Genomic DNA, 21,273 nt, shown 5'->3' with positions numbered 1-21,273 from the left:
TGAGTGCTGCTCAGGAGCTCGGGAACCGCGGGTGCTGCTGATGGGAGGTGTCATCAGAACTGTCCCTGCTGTGTTTTCCCCTCCCCGAGCCAGAGGAGCTGCCTGCAGCCGCAGGCTGCGCTTGGGGAGCGTTCCAGCCGCGTCCCGTGGCTTACCGCTTCCTCAGGAGGGCCCATCGTGACTGCCGCGCATTAACTTTTGTTTCTTATCCTTCTAAAAGTTAGGCCTGGGTTAAAGAGGTCACACGCAGGCACCCAGTTGTTTCCTGTGCTTTGGGGGGTTGCGCTGCCTCCGTCCTGGCCTTGTGCAGCTGGAGACCCCTCGTGCCGAGCCCCGAGGGCTGCATCTTCTCCCAGTTGCTTTTCCTACCCCCACAGGGTGAGGAATCAGTGCTGTTCCCCCCGGAAAGGCGAGCGACCAGGCTGAGCTGGAGAACGGGCTGCAGAAGTGTCAGGGCACAGCCGTGGGAAGGAGCAGGGGGGTGTCTGAGGTGGCCCGGGCTGTTTCTGTGGGACAGTGAGGCCAACGGGAGCTGCCTGGGCAGCTGCGAGCTCTGCAAAACAAGCGCTGAGCCCATCCATCGCCAGCTCTGTCCTTCCAAATCGAGCATCCCGTCCTTCACCCTCCAGCAGTGGTTGTTTGTGCTCCTCGGGATATCTTCACTTGTGTTTTCAAGTCAGTGCTCAAAAGAGGGAAGGATGAAAGGGGAAGCCGCGTTGGGCAGAGGCAGCTGGATTCTGGTCTCCTTCCCCTGGGCGGTGGGTGCAGCCCCCAGCCCAGACACCGTGTCTGCACCCCGGCCTCCCCTCCCCTGCGCCAGCCGCCTGCTGCCCTTCTTGCTCACTGAACTTTTGCTTGAACCCATCTAGTTCCCTCCCCATCGGGGGATTTCCAGGATGTGGCAGGCTCAACTCAAAACACTTGAAGGCATTTCTAGAGGCAGGAATCTGACCCCAGGCCCCTGTCTGGGCCATGGGAAAGGGGCCGTGAAGGAATGGCAGTACATGTGTCCGTGGGGGCTGTGGCCGTGCCACCCAACAGGGAAGCAGGTTCAGCATCAAACTGCTGTTTTCACCCAGCTCTGAGCCTGCAGGGCTGGTTCTGTCTCTGCAGATAGGAAGAGGTGCAGCAGCAGCTCTGCACCCTGTGTTGCAGAGGCAGCTTGAGGCTCAGTCTTGCTGAGAGACAGAAATGCAGGAAGCGAGTAACTGCACAGAGCAAACATTGCACCCAAGGGAACAGAAAGGTGCAAGAGCCACGGAGGGTCTGGGTCCCGCAGAGGCTGTGCTGGGGCTGGCAATGCTGCAGGTGCAGGTCCCTGTCAGTGCTCGCCTTCCTCTAGCTGCACAATTTTTGAGTTCACCTGTCACCAGCCTTCCCAGTGCCTTGAGGTTCAGGCCTTGAACACCCCTGTGCTCCCTCAGGCCAGGGTTAGCCTGGGGAAAGCTTTCCCTTCGGGAGTTGCAGGAGGGCAGCAGAAGTGCTGTCCTGCCATTGCAGTTTGTCCTTGAGCAGACTGCCCCGAGCAAAGCTCAACCCCTGGCCGCAGTGACTGGAGAGGCAGCAGCCGCTCAGCCCCCTGGCAAAGCCGCGGGCAAGAGGCAGCCCTGAGCTTCCCTGTGGCCTCCCCCAAGGGCCGCGTTGCACGAATGTTCTGGAGTTAATGTGGTGTCCAGTTGAGCAATAGGTCAGGAGGATTTGCATGGTGTGCTGGCCCTGGAGAGAGGTTTCTGCAGCCTGTGTGGCAACTGTTGCCTCATAGGGTGCGGGTGGTGCAAGGGCTGCATCGGGGCTGCCAACCCGCGGGGGCTGCACAGGGGCTGGGAAACGCTGCTGAATGTACCTAATGCTGCTGGATCTCACCTCCTGCAGCCCGTCCCTGGCTACTGGCGGAGCGGGGCTGGCCGGGGGCTTCCAGCACAGCCCCACGTGTCGCTGCTGGGCTGCAGCAGCACCAGGACCTTGTGCCATCGCTGCCGTCTGACATGGTCAGTGCTGCTGCCGTGTCCCGTGTGGCTGTGGTTCCTGCGGCAGTGGGGATGGCCAGATTAGGACCGGGGTTTGCTGCAGCAGGAGTGGCTCTTTTGCAGGACCTGATTTATTTTGGTATTTCTAAGAAGCGTGGGGCTGTCCCACCTCAAACACGGTGCAGGAGCCAGGTTGGTGCAGGCTGAGTCAGGCTGCTGTTATTTGCATTGCATCAGTTCCCTGACCATCTGAGGTGCTGCATGGGCACGTTGGCTGATCCCAGCTTGCCGAAAGAGCCTGTCCCCAGTCCCTGCGCTGGGCCAGCTCCCCCGGAGGGGTGTGGAGGCTGCAGTCAGGCTGTGGGGATGGTTCCCCTGTGCTCTCCAGGGCTCAGGGGACGGCAGCAGGCACAGGGTCATGGTAGCTGTTCCTCAGCATTGTGGGGTTTATTCCCAAGCAGCATCAGACAAGTCTGCCTGGTGCTGGCAATAAAGCTGGAATGAAAGTATTCCCATGCGAGCCTGAGGGCTGGAGGCCAGGTCTGTGCTGCCTGCGGCAGAGGGTGGATGCTCCTGTGTTAGTGCTGCCCTGTCTCTGGGGCAGCTGCAGCTTCTGCAACGGGCCGTTTGCCAGTGAATGGCTCCGTTCCCCTGTACCTGGCACTTGTCAGGAGTTATTGGGTGCCAGACACTTGTGGGGTCAGCGCTGCCAAGGGCGTAGGCAGCTGGCGGTGGCAGCCAGCGCAGTGCCAGGGCCCGCAGGGAAGGGCTGTGCACACAGGGTTGGCGAGACGTGTTCCGAGCAGTGGGAATGGCCATGAAAAGGGTTTGCCCATCTCTTGGCGAGGAGCGGCTGGTTTTCATGGCCTTCTCGCAAGGCAGGATTAGCTCTGGGGTGGGAAGCGCTGCTGCTACCCATTCCCCTCGGCAGGACTGGTCGTGTTTGCAGGGAATGCTTCCCTGACTGGGTCACCCCCGGGCACACACCGCACCGGGCTGGGGACCCGTCCCCTCTCTGCTTGCCTTGGCACCCCCTCCCCAGAGCCGTGGGACCGGGGTCTGTGCAGGGTTGGTGGTGCAGCCACCCCAGCCTGGGCGGGGGAAAGACCAAGCGAACACAACCGAGTGGGAAGCAGCCGCCTGTATTTTGCAGCAGCAGCGCAGCGGCCGTGGGGGGTCCCTGTCAGGGCATGGGCAGCAGGACCAGAGCACAGGGTCACCCACTGGTGCCCCAGGTGGGAGCACAGCATCCCTGGCTGAGCCGTTCTCTGGGGACAAGACCCCCTCAGCCAAGAGCTGCAACGTGTGTGGAGCCGATGGAGGGGACTTGTCCGGCCAACAAGGAAGTGAACGAGGCAGCACTTGGGTTTTGGAATTCATCCGTGACACCAGCGTCTCCAGCTTGTGCAAGGTGAGCGGGAGCTGGCAGAGAACCTGCCCAGGGCACAGTCACCCCGGGGTGGCCCTGAGCACAGGGCGGCTGTGACTTGCCCTGGGCAGCGCAGGAGGCAGCAGCTTGCCCGGAGCTGCCTCCCCACTGTTCCTGCTTCTGGGAAACGGCTGCAATTCTGCAGAACGGGCGGGACGGGACAGGGCCCAGCTGGCACTGAGGGATGGCGGCGCATACAGGGACACGAGAACACAACCGGGACTGCAGCGTCCTGGCCCGTAGTGCCTGGGCAGGGAGGATGGGGCTCCTTCCTCTCGCCACCACCCTGCTTGCACGTTCACTTACATGTTCTACCTGTCACAGAACCGCTGGCCTCTAAAGGCTGCCTGGGCACGGGGCTGGCTGCCAGGGTGGCTCCGTCCACCGGTGTCCTTTAGCAGGTGCCTCCCTCAATCCCACTTGCACGTTCATCCTCTGCCTCCCCCAGCAGCTCGGGACTGTCACCGCTGTCCCACCGCCACGGCCGTTCCTGCAGCTGGGACGGGGCGTGAGCTTCTGGGGTCCCAGAGGGGGCAAAGGGGCCGGGGGCCATGGGGACTCACCCGCTGGTGCAGGCCCGGGGGCCATGGGGACTCACCCGCTGGCGCAGGCCCTGCTGCTCCTGCAGCAGCTCCAGGAACCGGCTGCTCCACAGCAGCTTCTCGGCGCCCAGCTCGGTGCAGAGGAAGCGGACGTCGGCCTCCAGCGCCTCCAGCCTCCCCAGCACAGCCTCGCCGGGGTCACCTCGCCGCTGCCCTGGTGCCACAGCTCTGCTCCTGCCACAGCCCCGCGACACCCACCCTCCGCTCCGGGGACATCGGGACGCACCTGCCTGCCCCGGCTGCAGCGCAGAAGCGGAGCCCCCGTCCTCCTCCTCGCTCTCCTCGCTGCCGCTCTCCAGCCTTGTCCGCAGTGCCGTGCTGAGCTGAAAGCCACCACGGAGAGCAGGGACTGGCAGAGGCACTGGACACCGAGCCTGGACTGACCCAGACCGGGGAACCGTGCAGTGCCCTGGGGACCTACAGCCGCTGCAGGGCCACCGACAGAGCACGTCACCGCGCGCCGCCGCGTCCTGGGGCTCGGAGCTCTCCACAGCCCCTGCGCGGTGGGGACACGGTGGGACGGTTACCTCCTCGGTGACCTGGAAGGCGCTGTCCCAGCACATCTTGGAGCAGATCAGCAGGTACTGGGGGAGAGGATGCGGCCACATGGTGAGTGGTGGCTCAAACCCACCCTGGGGAGCACAAAACCTCGGAGCAATGTCGCCAGGGCTCACGGTAGGTAGAACTAACCCCCTGGATGAGGGTCCTGAGCCCTCAGTCATGCTGCCAAATGGGGTGGTGACCCCCTCCCACAGCCCCTGGTGCCACCAGTACAGAGACAGAGCTCTGGCAGCACCCGCACCCTGTGTCCTTGCCCCAGCTCTGGACACACGACAGATTTGGAGCCTACACGAGTGTCTGAAGGTCCCTGCGGAAGGGCCCCGTGGTACTGACCCACAGCAGCCTCCAGAGCCCCCGCAGCCCCCGCAGCACCGTCCCGGAGAGCGACAGGAGCCGCCAGCACCCGGCGCGCAGGAGCTGCCTCCACCTCGGCACCGGCGGGCCGCGCAGCCGGCCCATGGGGACCCTGCGGAGCGGGACACAGAGGTGACGTCCCCGGGACCCCCCGCCCCGCTCACCCACCATGCTCTGCCCACCCAAGGGACGTGTTCTCAGGGGGACAGCGGCTCCCCCTCCCCGGCTCTGCCCCCTTACCCCGCGCATGGACCCTCCTACTCGGCTGCTGCTTGGGCTGGATAAACTCCTGCTAATCCTCTTGGTGACGAGGCTGTGCAGGGATTAGTGTCCCTCCTGCTCCACCTGTGGTGGCACTAAGGGCAGTTGCTGCTCTGCCACCCCTCCCTCCATTTGCTCTGCTCAGGACTCAGCTTCTGCAAGCAAAGGACTTGTGATTTATTTTTAATTGCTACTTTCAGCTTTCATTGCCTTTCAGTTAACAGCCTGTGCAACTCTCTCTGATTCCCTGTCCTAGGCCAGGCACTGGCTGTCCTGGGGAGCTTTAGTCACTTGGGCTGTTGAAAAAAATAGAAGTCTTCAGAAATAAACATTTTAGGCAAAACTGCCAGCGTCAGACTCCAGCACCCAGCTCACAACATTTTTGTAGGTGACGGTGTGTATGGTCCCAAAGTGATCGGAGAGCCACACGACCACGTGTGACCTGAGCATTTACCATCGAGCTTTCTGCCCTGACCCATGTGCTGGCTGCCCAGGGCTGCTCCATCAGACACCGGCGTGTCAGAACAGGCTGTCCCCTTCTGGAGTGCCAAACACTGCCCGGGGCCCGAAAGGTCACATTTTCCCTTTGTCCCCACAGCACCCTTCATGTGTGTCACAGGGCAAGTGAAGCTGATTGACTTTGCCACCAAAAAAACAAAAAATAAAGGCCTGGACACACAGGACTCCAAGTGAGTCGAGCCCTTTGCTGTTCCTCTGCAGGTGGATGTTCTGGCCCAGAAGATACAGCCACTTTCTGCAGGGTCAGAGGGGCAGTAAAGGTTTTCACCTCTGAAGTTCAGGCATGCTTGCCATCCTTGCTTTGGAACAGCAGCGGCAGCAAGAGAAAAGCTGCTTCTGTACCAACGCCAAACAATTGAAAACCATCAACTAGGACTTTTTTTTCCTTGAACTATGGAAAAGTAAGTCCTTTTAGGAGTTTATGCTGTTTCCTTCATCTTCCACCCCTGTATTTAACCTCTGTAACTCAAAACACACAAAAATAGGGCAGCTTCACTTAGACGCTTGCCTTTGCTCTGCGGTGCTCCAGGAAAGCAGGCGTGCAGCAGAATGGGACGAGCGCTCGCTGGGGACATGTGCTGGTACTGGGGCTGCAGGTGACACAGCTTATCCCCTGGCGCTCTCCATCAGCAACATTTTGGCAGCCGCAAAGCCAACGCACCCCCTTGAGAAAAGCGGAGCCTGTTTTCGACACCAGCACTGATGTCTTGACCCAGCTCCTGTGACAAGCTCCTTCTGCTCATGGCGCCGGCTCAGCCCTGATCTGCGGGCGGCCCGCCAGGAGCTGTAAGAACTGACTCACATCCCTGGCCTACCTTGAGGTGGGATTAGTTGAACACAGCTGGAGATTAGTGCCTGGCAACCCTTTCAAGTACTCAGTGTTATGTCTACCAGAGGAAAGAAAGCAGCAAGGAATCCTTCTCAGGGTCACGAGACAAGGAACAGCTACCACAGGAAGGTGGAAGGATTCTAGCAAAGTCTTCGTAAAGCAGATGGAGAATAAAAAGCACTAGGAGTCAAATTTTGAACTGAACAAAGCAGGAGAAGAGAGACAAACACATAACTTTTATTGTTTATGTACAAATGACAGAAGTTTGTATTAAAAAGAGAATCCACCCAGCCTCAAAGATAGTAAAGAACAAGAGGGTTTTGAGCTCCAGCCTTCCCCGCAGCTAAAAGCACTGCATGAATTTTAGGGGATGGTGTTTAAAGTTAGTGAAAAGGGTTCACCACCACCTTCTCTGCTTGAGTAAGAATCAAAATCAGCTGTTCCGCAAAATGAAGAACCTTCCACTTTACATGGATTAAAACAAAGAAACCAAAAGTCAATTTGTTAACTATACACTTTGGTTTTAAAAAAAGAAAACCAAAACCAAACACGGCAACAACAACAACAACAACAAAAAAAACCCAAACAAAAATAAAACTACAAAGTTAAGTATCAGCGACAAAAGTAATCTAAGTCCTACAACACGGATGGGACATACCGACTCCTACCCCAGTTCCAGTGGAAAAAGAAGCACCCTCCATGGGTTTGCAGATGACGGGGTGGCAGCAGCAAGAGCAGCTAAGTTTAGGAAGTTCCTGACTGAGGTGGAAGCACAGAAATCAGGAATTCCAGACTGCCACTGCTGCTACACCTCCACGTCTTCCTGCAACTCAGGTGATTGCGAAATGTTGCAAAGTACATGGTCCAAGATTTTCTCCCCCCAGCTAAGTTCTTTAGAGCGAGCGACTCCCATCTGCAGACGCGTGGCCAGAGCTGCCATCCTGCTCGTTCAGTCGACCGGCGTTGTTCTCAGAGGGGACTCCTGTGGACCTAAATCCCAGCAGCATCCGCACCGATGACTCTAGTAGTCCTGCGAAGAAAGGAAACGACAGGCACGTTAAGACCTTTCCACCTCCAGTTCTGCTGTCAGAGCTGGGATTCTCAGTCTTCTCTCATTTCTACACACCATTAGTTGCAGGCAAAACAGAAAAGAGATTTTTTTTTTTTTCTTGTAGCTAAACATTCCAAAGAAAGGACCCTTTAAAACCTCAGTTCAAGAATGCATCAACTCCAACCAGATGCTTTTAATGCTCCAGATCATGACAAGATAATAAGACACAAACCAGCTTTTTTCATAAAAAGTGCATAGGACTTGACTGTGACCTCGCTTCGTAACAAGCCGGCCTGGGCTTATTTACTGTTAAATCCACAAGACAATGCTTATTCCATACCACGATATTCCTCAACCATGAAAACAAGATCTTGAATCACAGCAGAGGGAGGCTTGGTAAGGGTAGGAGTCAGTCAGCCACGCAAGTCTACAGATGAGCAATGAAAACAAGGACAGAGCACTGATACTTACGGCTCTTGGCTTTTTGTTTAACTTGAGATCAATCCTGTGGTTGGAAAGATAAGAGAAACGTCCATTTCAATACATTAAACCAAGACCAGAGTTCAAAGAACCAGCTACTGCATATGGCACAGGCTACGACAAAGACTATTTGGTTAATTTGATCCACATTCTCAATTCGGCTGAGCCAAATCACTGTCCCAGTGTTACTGGACCAGAGAGCAGCAGAGAGACCGAGAGTGGATTCTTTATTATTTGCCAAAATGCATATTCTGGCCACTCAAAAAGAGAGTTAATAAAGGTTCATAATAAAAATCACAGGGAAGTTACGCGGCATAAAGAGATCAGGTTAACTACGCATGCTCTATGTTAATTCGTTAGATGTGTAACTATGCCACAGGTAATTACTCGGACATAGTGGTAATGGTTATTTACTTGGAATAGAGATAGACAGGAGTTTAAGAGGACAGGGATTACGTGAGTCAAAGGTACTGAGTTCATTACATTTTTTTCCAGAAGGAAATATCCAAGTCTACACTAATCTCCTTAAGAAGCAAAAAGCCAGAAGAATCAGTTTTTAAACTAAGATTTTTAAGTTTAAAAGTTTATATATTTAAAAATGAAACAGAAAGGTAAAGAAGAGTGAAGTTAATTTAATTTTGCTGAAGTTATTAAATAAAATGTTACCTCCATCACGCTTTTCTGTTTTTAAAAAAAACTTCCCAGCCTAACCTAATATACATACCTACAATTAAACAGATAAACTATGGGTTAGAAAGGTCTCAAAAGGCACATTGGTGTCTACACACTAACAACACAGCACAAGTACTAATTCAAGTCAAACTTACTCAAAGTCATAATCAAACATGCCAGACGGGCTGAGGGGCAGCATTTGAAAGGAAGAAAGCAATAGAAATTAATATACTAATGAATTAAATAAATTAGTTGATTAGCCACCCTAGCGAGATTACTAAAAAAATAAAATAAAATTCAAAAATAATAAAGCCAGCGTTCAAATGCCATAAAGTTCTTAAGGTATCTTAACCAGAGCTGGGCACAAAAAGCTCTCCAGATCTGGGAATGCAGGGTCCCCCTCCCCGGCCGCACTTCTGGGAACGCGGGGTGTCGGAGCGGAGCGGTTTACGGAGGGTTTTAGTGCACAGAAAACCCCAATTCTTGGAAAACCCCCTGAGCGGGAGGCCGGGGAGCGGCGGCCACGTCCAGATTGTCGCAGCAAAGCAAAGCTGGCCCGGGCCGAGGGGCCGACGGGGCCGGCGGATCCTCACCCTGACCATCCACAGCCAGACGGCAACACGGGCAATTAGCTGGAGCTAATTACGGCTTGGGGACGATCCCACCCTGGTGTCTCCCCGGAGCTGACACTGTTGGACAGGACTTGTCACCACAGCAGCTGCAACTGGGTTTCCTCAGCACTGGGTTTCTCGGTGGAAACAGTTTTGCTTTCTCCTGAATTACTTTTTAGCCGCGAAAAGCGCTGATAAAACAGAAAATGGTCATCTTTGTGTTCCTGCCGTCCCAGAGGAGCTGCGGGTGACCCCAATAAAGACACTGTAACTCCCAGCTGCTTCCTGCGTTTAACTGCTGGGAGGTCCCCAGTTCAGCGGCCCATTCGCACCAGTTCAGCCCAGTCCGAGCCCATTCCCACCAGCACAACCCAGCACCTCCCAGCTCTGCACAACAGGGACTAGGGCTCAAACGTCTGCTGGCACATGGAAGAGCTTCTGAACAAAAAGAAACACCAGTATTTCTTTTCCTTGCCTTTTTTTTTTTTTTTTTTAAAAAAAAAAAAAAATCATTCCAATGCACTCAAGGAACAGCCCCGCCGGCCTCTGGCAGGTCTGGCCCATTTCAGAGCGCTCAGCTCTGCTCTCAGCAGGCTGGGGCTGCTTCGCCCTTTGCTTTTTTTAAAACCTAGAGAGACTTGAAAATTGTTTGGTCTCTTCTGCCAATTTTAGGGGATAGCCAGTAATGGCATTCCGAATTTTAACAGTGTTTTTATTACAGGCAAACTTTTCTTCTTTTAATTATCTATCTGTCTGGCCACGCTAAGCATTACAGAGCAGTCAGTTACTAACTGCAACGTGTCTGTGCCCGCTGTGTCCCTCGGGGTGACAGGAATTGCTGCCCCAGGGGCTCCTCGGCTCCAGCACCGGCTGCTGTGACGGGGGGACACAGGAGAGACCCCAAAGCAACAGAACCTGCCAGTGCAGCAGCCTCATCCCGACTCCCGGTGCCAGAGTCCAGGTTATGCAACGGAGCAAAAGAATTTATATTATTTCCAGCATTTGCGTTGCACCCCACGGCGCCTGCAGTGGATTGGTTTGCTGGCCATGTAATCTGTTTGAAATAGCAACTGTCTTAAATTGTACTTCACTTTTACAGATTATTTCTCAGAACTTGCTTACGGGTGTAGTTTCTTGTGTTATTCCTGAACTTTCTGCCAATTGTCTAAAGGCAAAAAAAAAGAGTTTTGACCTGCTTTGGGTTCCCAAAGGGACACCCAGTACTTTAGGATGTCGGCCCAATTAAGACTGCTGTAGGAAGAAAATTCTGATCTAAGAATTAAAGATATACTAACGACTCAAAACCTAACAAAGGAGAAAAAGGAGTTAAACATTTTTCAAGTACTGTACCTACCTCTGTATCTCCCAAACCATCCTTCCCCCAGAAATCTGAAAATTTTCACCATTTTTCTTTACAACATTTTTCTCTTGTAATTGTATGGGATGGCCCCTTAAAGAGGAAAGCCCATCCATACATGAAGCCAACAAGCTCAAAGTTAGCAAGAACACTTGATTTTTAAAAGCTCCTTCACTTCTAATAATCTTTAGGCACCGGTTCCAGCAATCACTTCCAGAGAGGTTGTGTCTGCAGCGTCTCCTCTCTCCAAAAACGTGGATTTCCAGGGATTTTTTCCCCTTTGGGGTATGACTCTCAGTGCCCTGTCCTGCTCTGGCCAGTCCCTCGGTTCAGGGGCACCGGGACAGGGTTACGCAGCAGGTTTTGCTGGCCCGTGGGGAGCAGCACGGTGAGGCTGGGGGGTTATTTCAGATTTCTGAGCCGTCAGCCCACGACGCTGCGTCACGCCTTAGGGACATACCTCCAGCGGCAGAACTCGTCATCTCAGTTCACCATGAAGAGTTCGGGAAAGCTTCATTTCACGCAATGTGAGGTGAGTTTAATAACAAACACTTAGAGGTTAATGTGACAAAGCGACTCTTCCATGTGACAACCAAAAGCGACTCAGTTTGGGACACTGCAAACTGAAAGGGCCTGGAGTGGAAATCCGAGTGAAGGGTGTCCACAACCCCCAAAACATTCCACTTTGGGGAAGAAGGTGAAAGAGCAAAGGAAGTATTGACATTCCTATCTTACTTGGTTCTGCGGAAACCAAGCGGCAGGCCCAGGCGGCCGGGACTGCGATCCTGCTCTGGGGAAGGCAGACAGCTTTGTTCTGCCGGGCAGCTGGGAGAGCTGGACACGCCGAACGCAGCAGAGCTGCAGTGAGAACGGTGCTGCCTGGGTACCCTCAGCAGCCCTTCCCTTCCCCTCCTTGATGCAACGGCGGCCTGACGAACGCTACAGGACACACGCAACCGAAAACCAGAGAAATTGCCACGACAAACAACCTGAGCTGCTCGACGTTCTAACAAGTTACTGGTTCCTTTCACATAATAAAGTCAAGTCACCAAGAGCCAAGCACTCAGAAGGCACGACAAGAAGGCTGCCGGTACCACTAACCTGTGTCGATTTTTGTTCTTCCGTTTTTTGTGGCTGCTGTGGTGGCTCCCAGACGAAGTGGAGGAAGCAGCTTTCTGGGGTTTCACCCCCTGCACAGACCCATCCAGCTCTTCAGCGTCCTCCTGGTTGGGCTCATTCTCCTGATTGTGAAAGTCTGGAGAGGTGTCACTTTCCGTGCCACTGCCTGGCTCCCCTAGAGCGTGACAAAGGGGAACGAGCACAGCGGTTACACCCCAGCAAAGCCCCACAAGGAGCGACCCCCAGAAACAGCACACGGGGAAGCAGAGACAGGCTGAGCCTTACGGCACCAGGAGGTAAATAAGTGAACCTGAAAAATATGTCTGAAGGACAGCAAGCTGCCTCCTCAGCAGCTGAAGCACGCTAGAATCGCAAAAACATTTTTTAAAATCCCGAACACAAGCGGCTCCTCCCCGTGTCACTTGCAAGTGACTCGCAGACAGTTGCTCCGGCAATTCTAGCCTCTTCAAAGAGCACCCAATCCATTTAAATAAGTTTGATGCACAATCAATCCTTGCTGAGCATAAAGGTTGACTCGAGAAAGGAAGCTCAACTTCACTTCTGTTCCTCCCAGCGCCACTTTGCTGACTTGCCGGAGGTTGCGCTGGGAGCGCTCAGGAGCAGCCCAAGGACCCACACAGCCGGGGAGAGCTGACGGGTGGGGAGAAGTGCAGCTCTTTCCAAGCTCTGAGAGAAATTAAGAAGTGACTTACGCTTCTCAATGAGCTGGTCCTGAACTCCAGCTAATGCACTGACCGCCTAGAAAACCGAAAGGGGTGTTAATGAACGCAGGAATTCACTCACCACTTTTCAAATGCTCAAAAACCACAGAGATCACCTCGCAGAGAAAAAAACACATCAGGCCTTTGCCTGGAAGGGCTTACAGCCCAGCACCAGCACGGCACAAGGCGGGTAGGAGTAAACAGAAAAAGACACGGGTGGCAGTGACAAGTGTGTGGCACGGGTGGCTCTTGACAGTGGTTCCCTTTCACCTCTCTGGGCACCAGGAAAAGGGTTTTGGAAAGAGGCTGCAAGGGGAGAGTGAAGATGCTGGGGTCGGGGTTTAAATGGAAAACTGGTCCTGCAGCAGCCCTGGCAACCAGGAGGAGCAGCGTGGGATGGGGACGGGGACGGGGACGGGGACGGGGATGGGGACGGGGATGGGGACGGGGATGGGGACGGGGATGGGGACGGGGACGGGGACGGGGACGGGGATGGGGACGGGGATGGGGACGGGAATGGGGACGGGGACGGCACTCACCGCTGCCGAGGTGACCGAGGACTTGCTGAAGAGCCGTTCAGCCTCCTTGAACTTGCGGTTCCTGCGGTCGTTTTTGCTGTTGGAGTTCCTGAAACGGAGACAAGCAGCATGGCGGGGGCCCGGCGGCGCGGGCAGCACCGGCAGCACCGGCAGCGTCCCCGGACTCACTTCTGGTTGGTGAGGTAGCGGTCCCAGCCGCGGATGATGTTCCCGTACATCTGCGTGTCCTCCAGGTAGCTGCCCTCGAAGGCGTAGATCTGCCGCTCCAGGTTGGCCAGCGTCTCCTGCCGGGCACAGCGCGGCCATGGAGCGGGCCCGGCGCGGCCACGGAGCGGGCCCGGCCCCCGCCCGCCCCGGCCCCGGCCCCGGCCCCGGCCCCGGCCCCGCCGCCCGCCCCGGCCCCGCAGCCCCGGCCCCGCCGCTCACCGCCAGCTCCTGCTTGCGCTTCACCAGCTCGGCCAGTTCCCGGCGGGTGTCGGGGATCTGCGGGGGCCCGCCGGCCTTGGCGTGCAGCGCGGCCATGGCGGCGGCGGCTGCGCGGGCCGGGCGGGGCGGGGCGGCGGCTGCGCTGCCGGGGGGGGCCGCCGGGGGCAGCGCCGAGCCCGCCCGGCCCCGCCGCCCCGCCCGCTCCCCGCCCCCGAGCCCGCCCGGCCCCGAGCCCGCCCGGCCCCGAGCCCGCCCGGCCCCGCCGCCCCGCCCGCCGGCACCGGGACCCGCGCACGAGGCTGCGGAGCGTCCGCCGGGTGTCCGGTACCGAGCGGGGCCGCGCCTGCGGAGCATCCCGGCTCTGCGCCCCCGCTTCGGGGAGAAAAAGCCGGTTGGGAACAGCTATCGCAGCCGGTGCGCCTTGGTCCGGTGCCACCGAACCGGGCGCTGGAGCTGCCGCCGCGTCCTGCTGCAGGGAGCGGCCGCTCTGGCCGGCCCGGCTCCGATCCCCCTGCCCAGCTCCGATCCCCCTGCCCGGCTCCGGTCCCCTTGCCCGGCCCCGATCCCCCTGCCCGGCTCCGGTCCCCTTGCCCGGCCCCGATCCCCCTGCCCGGCTCCGGTCCCCTTGCCCGGCCCCGATCCCCCTGCCCCAAACCCCCCGGGTACTTCCCGTTTCTGAGTGTGAACCGGGACAAAGAGCCGGAGCACAGAACGAGCCTCTGGGGTGCAGCACAAACCCTCCGCGCCCCCCCTACACAAATCGCCCACTCTCTTTTTATTAATAAACTTATTCGGTGTCTCTAATACTGAAATGAATACTGGAAGTTCATCGGCTTCAGGGAACATTAAAGGAAAAAAAAAAAAGGGACGCTAGAAAAATATTACAACTAAATTAAGGGCTAAATTTACAAATTCTTTATTTAAAAATCCCTAGCGTATATATAAAGGAGATCCTCCTAGTCAAAACTCACTCTGCCCACTGCTTGAAAACTGGCATCAATGCCCCATATTTACACCATCAATGTTCGAGCCTGTGTATACAAAATGCAACACTTGTATACACCAGGTATATACACAGCAGGTAGGGAGAGGTCCTGACCACGGAAAATATACCTTTCTTATACCATAAAGCAAACCATGGGGAGAAGACATCAAAAAAATAGGCAAGATGCAAGTACTTTCCGTGAGTGGAATTGTCTTTTTTCTCCCGAAAGCATTGTTTTCTTTGACAGGGGAGAAAACTATTTTAAACAAGTGACAATATACGTTTTTATAAAAAGAAAACTTAAATAGTGCAAACTCTCGTTAAAACGTGTGACCACAGAAAGGGTACTTATGTGTAACACGAACAAACCAAGGAGTCACTCACGAGGCAGGGCTGCTCGTCAAATGCTGCAACATGCCCCAGGCAGACACTGACCCCCCACCTCAGCCCCAAAATCCCAGTATTGTCACCCAAAATCCCAGGAAGCGTTCACATCCATCCAGATGACCCTGTAATTCCCAGGCAGCGTGTTCCAGTGCAACGTCTGTCCCTGGAGGGTATCACAAGACAAACTACCTGCTGGGGAAACACTCCTGCCTAGAACTTCTAACAGGCAAAGGAATTTGGCAAACTCCACCAAACGACATATTACAAAAAGCACTGGGTTACTTTCTAACTAGTATTTCGGTTACGTAGCATTTTCAAAGGGCTACAACAAAACAGTTAAAGAAAATAATTTAACATTCACCAGCTGTGTTTCACACCCTTCCTAGAAGAGGACAGTCTTTTAACATTTGTTGAATATTTCCAGCATCAGAGCTTTCACATCCAGGTGCTCTTCTGCTTGCCAGGGGCAAAAAAGTGAAAAAAAAAAAATCTGTATTCCCTGATATGCAGAATTATCAAAGATGAATGATCTGTGAAGTCCCCGAAATAAACTACGAGAACGGATCAGCAACAGAAAAAGGACTTTAAGGCAATAAGAAGCATCAGTGCTGCGATGCTCCAATGTTTACAGCCCAATGCACGGTCAGCTGCAAAGACTTGCTCTCCCCTTCCCCCTCCCCGGCTTCCTCCTCATCTGTTAACTGTCAGACTCTCCCTCCTTCTCCTCATCATCATCATCGTCCTTTGCGTTTGCCTCAGATTTATCTGAAGATTCGTGGAGAAGAACATATTCCCTGCTGCTGAACCCGAACTTCAGCACGTCCTTCTCCTTCAGTTCGTAGTAGCGCTGGGGCTCGATGCGCTGGTTGTTGAGGAACGTGCCGTTCCCCGAGCCCAGGTCAATGATGTAGGGCCTGACCCGGCGGCCCACAGTCCCATCGGCACGCGTGTACTCCACCAGCCTGCCAAAACAAAATGCACCCGCTAAACCACAACAGACACAGAAAACGCTCTCCGAAAAGCATGTGGCTTTCCAGCACCAGCCCCGTGGCAGTTCACAGTCTGCACTCGCAGAGATCTGAACGTGTGTGATGAGGGCGACGAGGAACGGTGCAGGCTGAGCAGCCCCACAGACTGTGTCACCCCAAACCTCCCGTGACACCACACCCTGGTTCCCAGCGCTGCAGATCAGCTGTCTCCGTTGTGAAAACCCAAACTAATAAAACCTCTCCTTGAAATGCTTGTATGGCCAATTACACCTGCTGGTTTATTCCGGTTCAGATGATCAAACCGTTGTGTTTAACCCTGCTGGGTTATCAGCCTGACTAAAAGGCTGCTTATGGTTAAATGAGAAGAGTGACAGATATTTCTGATTACTGCTAGAATGACACGCAGCAGCCAAACATAAATTCCCTCTCTCTCTAACGTACTTACAGCAAACTCAGAACTCTCAACTGGGGCTGTTTGTGTGTTTGCTTTTCCCTCAGAAGCTCCTGAATGCTCCTGTCGGAGCCGCGGCAGCACGTACTCACCGGTACTGGAACACGGCGTGCTGCTTGGAGCAGGACGGGTGGTCGATGGGGATGTCGGCGATGCGGCGGTGCCTGCCCAGCAGATACGCGCTCTGCCTGTGGATGTACATGACCGGCAGAAACTCGTCGTTTTTGAAAGGGTAGAGGCGCCATCGCTTCTTCGGGATCCGAGCTTCGGGGGGCTCGCTGTACTTAATCACAACCCCTCGGAAAGTGTTGGCGTCCTCTAGAAGCGCGCCAGACAGTTCGAAGTTTGGCTTCTCCTTGTTTACAGGAGCTTTTTCTTTAGGTTTGTTATCAGGTTGCCTGAGTTCTGAATTCTGGTCAACGCCACCGCCCTCATTATTTTGTCGATGCTCTCGTCTTCTCTCGTTGTAAAACTCCCTCTCTGCTTGCTGCTCACGGATGTTCTGAACATCCCTCTCTCGCTCATGGCCCCGAACTCCAGGCCTCTCGTTTGGATTCTTCCTCCGGTCTGAGTGGTCTCTGTGTCTCTCTCTGTCCCCGCTCCTGTCTCTCCGGTGTTCTTGTTCTGTCGGATATCTCTGCTTTCGCTCCTCGTTTCCTCTACGACAATGATCATCTCGCTCCTGCAACAAAGAATCACTTACAGTGACGGGTTCAGAACCTGGATGAAAAAGCAGCAAATCTACCTCAGCTTGTAAGAAATGCACAATCCTACACTTGGAAAATGTGCATTCGGGCATGTTTTGTGCAGATCTGACATAAAACAAGAGAAACTTATTCCCTCATCAAATTATGTAGATTCCTACAATTCGCACTGAATAACACAGGACCAGGAAACAGCGGCTGCATCCTCTGCTCCAGGTGCCGTGTGTCAGAGCACAGGCCGAGCTCTCGCGCTGAGCTGCTGAGAGCCCCTTGGCCTGCGCGGCTCTACAAGCACCACAACAAAGTAACTGCCAGGGGAGAAGGGCTTCGTACCTCGCTCGGCCGAGTCCCGCCGGGAAGGGCCCGAGGCCCCGGTACCGCTGGGCGGGCCAGCCCGGGCCCCGCTGCCCCCGGCGGCGCCATTTACCTGCTTCACCTTCACCTGGTGCGGGCTGCGGCTCCTCCTGCCACGCGGGGACCGGCTCCTCCGCCCGGACCGGCTCTTCCTCTTGGGCGATCTGGAAGCCAAGGAGAACGGGATGAGCCGCGGCCGGGCCGGGCGCAGCGCGGGGCCCGCAGCCGCCGGGCGGCCCTACCTGCTGCTCCTGCCGCGGCTGCCCTGGCACGACCCGGACGGCGGAGACTGGCTGCCCCGGCCCGAGCGGGAGGGGGAGCGCCGGGGGCTGCGCTTCTCGGCCTTCACCGCCGCCTCCCGCCGCCGCCGCTCCCGCCGCCGCTCGGCCGCCGCCTCCATGGCGGCCACAAAGGGAACCGAGCGCCACTTCCGGCCCGCGCGCCGCCGCCCGGAAGCACTTCCGCCGGAACAAGCGCTTGCACGGCGGTGGGGCCGGCACCTCCCCGGACGCTTCTGCGCCTGCGCAAAGGCGTGTCCGGCCTGCGCACGCGCCTTCCGCACGGCGCCGTCGCCATAGCTACCCGGGACGCGGCCGCCATGATCCCGCCGCCGGACTCGCTGCTGCGCTACAACCCGCCGGTGCTCGTCACCCGCCGCACGGAGAAGCGCTCCCCGGGGGTGAGCGGGGCCCGTCAGCTGCCGCACGGGGCAGCGCTCCCGGGGGGGGGTGAGCGGGGCCGGGCCGCCCCCCGCCCACCGCGCTCTGCTCTCTCCGCAGGCCCACCCGCTGAAGGGGACCCCGCCGCCGCCCGCCGCCATCGGGCCCGTCCCGCCGCCGCCCCGCACGGCGACCGTCGCCGAGAAGCCGCCGCAGGAGCTGCTCAACGCCATCCTGCCGCCGCGGTGAGTGGGGCCGGGCCCGGGCGCGTTGGGCCGCGCTGGGCCGGGCCCACCCGTGACAGCCGGTGCTTGTCGTTGCAGGGAGTGGGAGGAGGACACGCAGCGCTGGGTGCAGGAGGTGTCCAGCACGCCCAGCACCCGCGTGGACGTGGTGCAGCTGCAGGAGCTGCTGGACCTGCGGCTGCGGCAGCGCCAGGCGCGGGAGACCGGGATCTGCCCCGTGCGCAGGGAGCTCTACGCGCAGTGTTTCGGTCAGCACGGCACCAGCACCACTCCCACGGGAGGTTCAGCACCACTCCGGGCTGTGCAGGGCACCGGGGGGCTGCACCAGGGGCTCTGCCAGCGCCCACCCCTCGCACCAGCCCGGGCCACCGCTGCCACTGGCAAAGCCATCGGCTTTTCTACAGAACCACTCAGTCTTGTCATTCACAAAGCTAGCGCTCAGACACACTGTAAAGTTGCACCTTTACATAACAGTAAAAGATGCGAAGAAGCTTAAAATTCCCCTAGTTGTACTTAAATGCAACAGTTAACTGAAAATAACTTAAACCACTGTGTAACTGTGAGCACTCTTACACACTCAGATGACGTGGTACTGGTCAAATGCCAACACTGGCCTCTGAGCAGGAGGCTCCTGGGGGATCTTCACCGCAGCTGCAAAAAACAGTACAAGTGTTTAAGTGTTTGCTGTTCAGTATCACTGCTGTTACCGTAGATTCTGTACCACCACTCCACTTTTATTTGTTAGAACTTGATGCTAGAGCTGTAAAGTAAAAAAAAAAAAAAAAATTATTACTACCTATAGTAAATCCAGGTTGCTTTTGTGGTGCAGAGAACAGGTGAGAGACAAGAAGCTGTGGCCCCTGCATATATCCAGCGTTCCCGCATAAACGTACAGTAGCTGCTCTAACAAGGTTGTTGTACTCTTTTTCTTTAAAGATGAATTGATCCGTGAAACTACAATTAACTGTGCAGAGCGAGGACTGTTGCTACTCCGTGTCAGGGACGAAATCCGGATGACAATCGACGCTTACCAGACGCTGTACGAGAGCAGCATCGCGTTTGGCATGCGGAAGGCGCTATACGCTGAAAAAGGCAAATCTGACTTGGAGAAAACAGTAAGTTGGGCTGTCAGACCCATAATACAGCTTTCCAGAGGTGATACAGCATAAGGATATTACATATAAAATTTTATATTAAGTCACTTATTTCCATTTCCACTGGGTGGCAGTAAAGCTCATGAAAATACTCGTCTTACTGTTTTCCTTAATTGCACTTCCTAACTCATCTGCTTTGCATCTGGAACACTTTAAAGACTGTACAAGATACAGTTTTGTCCCATCTTAACTGAAAATGGATTATTAACAAACAAAACTTGAGAGATCTGTGCTCTTTTCCAAGATTGCAGAGCTACAAGAGGAAAAGCAGGAATTGCAAAGACAAGTGAATGAACAGAAAGCAAAATGTGAAGCTATCGAAAAACGTGAAAGCGAAAGGCGACTGATAGAAGAGAAAAAACACGCCGAAGAGGTTCAGCTCCTGAAACAAATAAATCAGCAGCTGAAGGTTAGTAAAAAAGTAGAACTTCTCCTTTTTTAATTAGAACAATATAAAAATAATTTCCTCCTTAGTTTTAGAAGTATTACATTTATCACACATTTTGTATTAATATTCCGCTTTAAATTTTTATTGAAATGGGAAGATTGTGCTTTTGCCTCCTCTGCTTCTCACTCAGGCAGCAATTGGTAAACACTAATAAACCTGATGATGCCAACAGCAGGTCAGATTAATTGAATTCCGACCGTACACTTCGGGCAAGGAGAGATCAGAATTCGTTCAGAAAATGACCAATTGTTGTAGTCAGTCCTGGAAGCCTCATGCACTGTGCGCTCCCCAAGCACGGGGAACTCCCCCATCAATCTACTAATTGGCCGTCAAGTTGTCTCAGGAATTGAAAAACTCGCTGTTCCCAGCTACTTTTGTCCCAGAGTTGGTCTGTGTTCCAAATACTCAATTTAGCTAACACAGTCCAGCCTGAAATCAGAGATTTCAGACCACTGTTTCAACAGCTTTTATTTAATTTCCTCTTCAATACTTTACATTATAAAATGAGCCTTTCATCGTATGGAACCAAGGCCAGCGCTTTTCTTCTCAGAATGCAACAAGTGTGTATGCCAAGAATGAAAAGCTAATTTATAAAACATGTAGTAAGGAATCAAATAGCTCATGAAAAAAACCCTGGCCTGCTTCTCTTGTGAAGTATTGCAGCATCCCTCAGCTCCTTGTTTTGAATATCTAATTCATCACTTTACAGCAATGCAGTTTTATTTGGTAGGTTGAATGTAATTTGACTTACTGTCTCATTTGTTTTTCAGGCCCAACTTGAAAGCATCCTTGCACCAACTAAGTAGTTTTTTGTTGTCCTCCAGGCAGTGCTCGGAAGAGCTGGCAAAGCAAGAAGTTTGCAATTAGTCACAAAGATTTGTCTTCATAAAACAATCTTGAATTTTCACTTACCGGTAACTGAAGGCAGTGTAATTGTATTCTTTCGTTCTTTATCTCTTCAAGAGCTTTGTTAATTACTGCACGCGCTTTCAGTGCCAGCTTCGCATTCAACTCCTTTAGCAGTGAACCTGTCTGAGACTGGCCTGGTTGTAATACACTAGATGACCTTCAAAGCAATAAACTAATACATATTTTTATATGCAAGCACCTCTGTAACACAAGAAACACAAGTCACCAAGAATCGAATGGCAGGTAATTCTCGAACAGGTGTTTGGAGGGTATTTCCTTGAGTAGGTGTGAACCGTACATCCAAATCCCTGTCAGAACCACTGGTGGTCACCTCAGAAGGGCAACACCAAAGCTCGCGACACCATTATTCCCCATGAAACGAGGGTGTGACACCATTCCAAGCATCAACTTTTCAGTGGAAGTGACTGAAATTGTTACTTGAGGTACCTGTGTAACCAGCTGGTTCTGCACAGCAAGCAGAGAACTCGC

General features: G+C 54.5%; 3 protein-coding genes across 5 annotated transcripts; 1 reads left to right on the top strand and 2 right to left on the bottom strand.

Moving 5' to 3' along the window:
- Positions 1 to 6,743: 6,743 nt before the first annotated feature.
- On the bottom strand, positions 6,744 to 13,613 carry MEAF6 (MYST/Esa1 associated factor 6). Of its 3 annotated transcripts, XM_065650553.1 has the most exons (7): positions 13,500 to 13,613; positions 13,242 to 13,357; positions 13,074 to 13,161; positions 12,526 to 12,571; positions 11,795 to 11,987; positions 8,045 to 8,078; positions 6,744 to 7,552 (listed from the first exon to the last, which is right to left on the bottom strand). In XM_065650553.1, the coding sequence occupies exons 1-7, from the start codon at positions 13,593 to 13,595 to the stop codon at positions 7,544 to 7,546; spliced, it is 582 nt and encodes a 193-aa protein (XP_065506625.1). In that variant the 5' UTR covers positions 13,596 to 13,613; the 3' UTR covers positions 6,744 to 7,543. The 3 variants fall into 3 exon arrangements, with proteins under 3 accessions (XP_065506625.1, XP_065506627.1, XP_065506628.1); XM_065650555.1 differs by lacking the exon at positions 8,045 to 8,078; XM_065650556.1 differs by lacking the exons at positions 6,744 to 7,552; positions 8,045 to 8,078 and adding an exon at positions 8,719 to 8,777.
- Positions 13,614 to 14,432: 819 nt separating this feature from the next.
- SNIP1 (Smad nuclear interacting protein 1) lies at positions 14,433 to 17,803 on the bottom strand. Its single transcript, XM_065650616.1, has 4 exons — positions 17,612 to 17,803; positions 17,443 to 17,533; positions 16,404 to 16,993; positions 14,433 to 15,833 (listed from the first exon to the last, which is right to left on the bottom strand). The coding sequence occupies exons 1-4, from the start codon at positions 17,767 to 17,769 to the stop codon at positions 15,569 to 15,571; spliced, it is 1,104 nt and encodes a 367-aa protein (XP_065506688.1). The 5' UTR covers positions 17,770 to 17,803; the 3' UTR covers positions 14,433 to 15,568.
- Positions 17,768 to 21,144, top strand: DNALI1 (dynein axonemal light intermediate chain 1). The gene is made up of 7 exons (XM_065650307.1): positions 17,768 to 17,903; positions 17,948 to 18,048; positions 18,149 to 18,273; positions 18,352 to 18,521; positions 19,210 to 19,388; positions 19,672 to 19,836; positions 20,646 to 21,144. The coding sequence occupies exons 1-7, from the start codon at positions 17,768 to 17,770 to the stop codon at positions 20,679 to 20,681; spliced, it is 912 nt and encodes a 303-aa protein (XP_065506379.1). The 3' UTR covers positions 20,682 to 21,144.
- Positions 21,145 to 21,273: the final 129 nt, after the last annotated feature.

This window comes from Caloenas nicobarica, chromosome 23 (genome assembly GCF_036013445.1).
Source record: "Caloenas nicobarica isolate bCalNic1 chromosome 23, bCalNic1.hap1, whole genome shotgun sequence".
NCBI lineage: Eukaryota > Metazoa > Chordata > Aves > Columbiformes > Columbidae > Caloenas > Caloenas nicobarica.
The sequence above is the reverse complement of the archived record's forward strand: the minus strand, read 5'-3'. Positions and strand labels throughout refer to the sequence as shown.

Bases quoted from the DNA above. Each gene is read 5' to 3' on its own strand.
- MEAF6 (XM_065650553.1), bottom strand. From the start codon at position 13,595: ATGGCCGCGCTGCACGCCAAGGCCGGCGGGCCCCCGCAGATCCCCGAC. The intron at 11,988-12,525 runs GTAAGTCACTTC...GTCACGCTCTAG, and splicing joins GGACCAGCTCATTGAGAAGC to GGGAGCCAGGCAGTGGCACG. The intron at 8,079-11,794 runs GTTAGTGGTACC...TTCCAACCACAG, and splicing joins AAGAACAAAAATCGACACAG to GATTGATCTCAAGTTAAACA.
- DNALI1 (XM_065650307.1), top strand. From the start codon at position 17,768: ATGGCGGCCACAAAGGGAACCGAGCGCCACTTCCGGCCCGCGCGCCGC. The intron at 17,904-17,947 runs GTCCGGCCTGCG...CCGTCGCCATAG, and splicing joins CTGCGCCTGCGCAAAGGCGT to CTACCCGGGACGCGGCCGCC. The intron at 18,274-18,351 runs GTGAGTGGGGCC...TTGTCGTTGCAG, and splicing joins AACGCCATCCTGCCGCCGCG to GGAGTGGGAGGAGGACACGC.
- SNIP1 (XM_065650616.1), bottom strand. From the start codon at position 17,769: ATGGAGGCGGCGGCCGAGCGGCGGCGGGAGCGGCGGCGGCGGGAGGCG. The intron at 17,534-17,611 runs GTAGGGCCGCCC...CTTGGCTTCCAG, and splicing joins AGCCGCGGCAGGAGCAGCAG to ATCGCCCAAGAGGAAGAGCC. The intron at 16,994-17,442 runs GTAAATGGCGCC...TCTTTGTTGCAG, and splicing joins ACCAGGTGAAGGTGAAGCAG to GAGCGAGATGATCATTGTCG.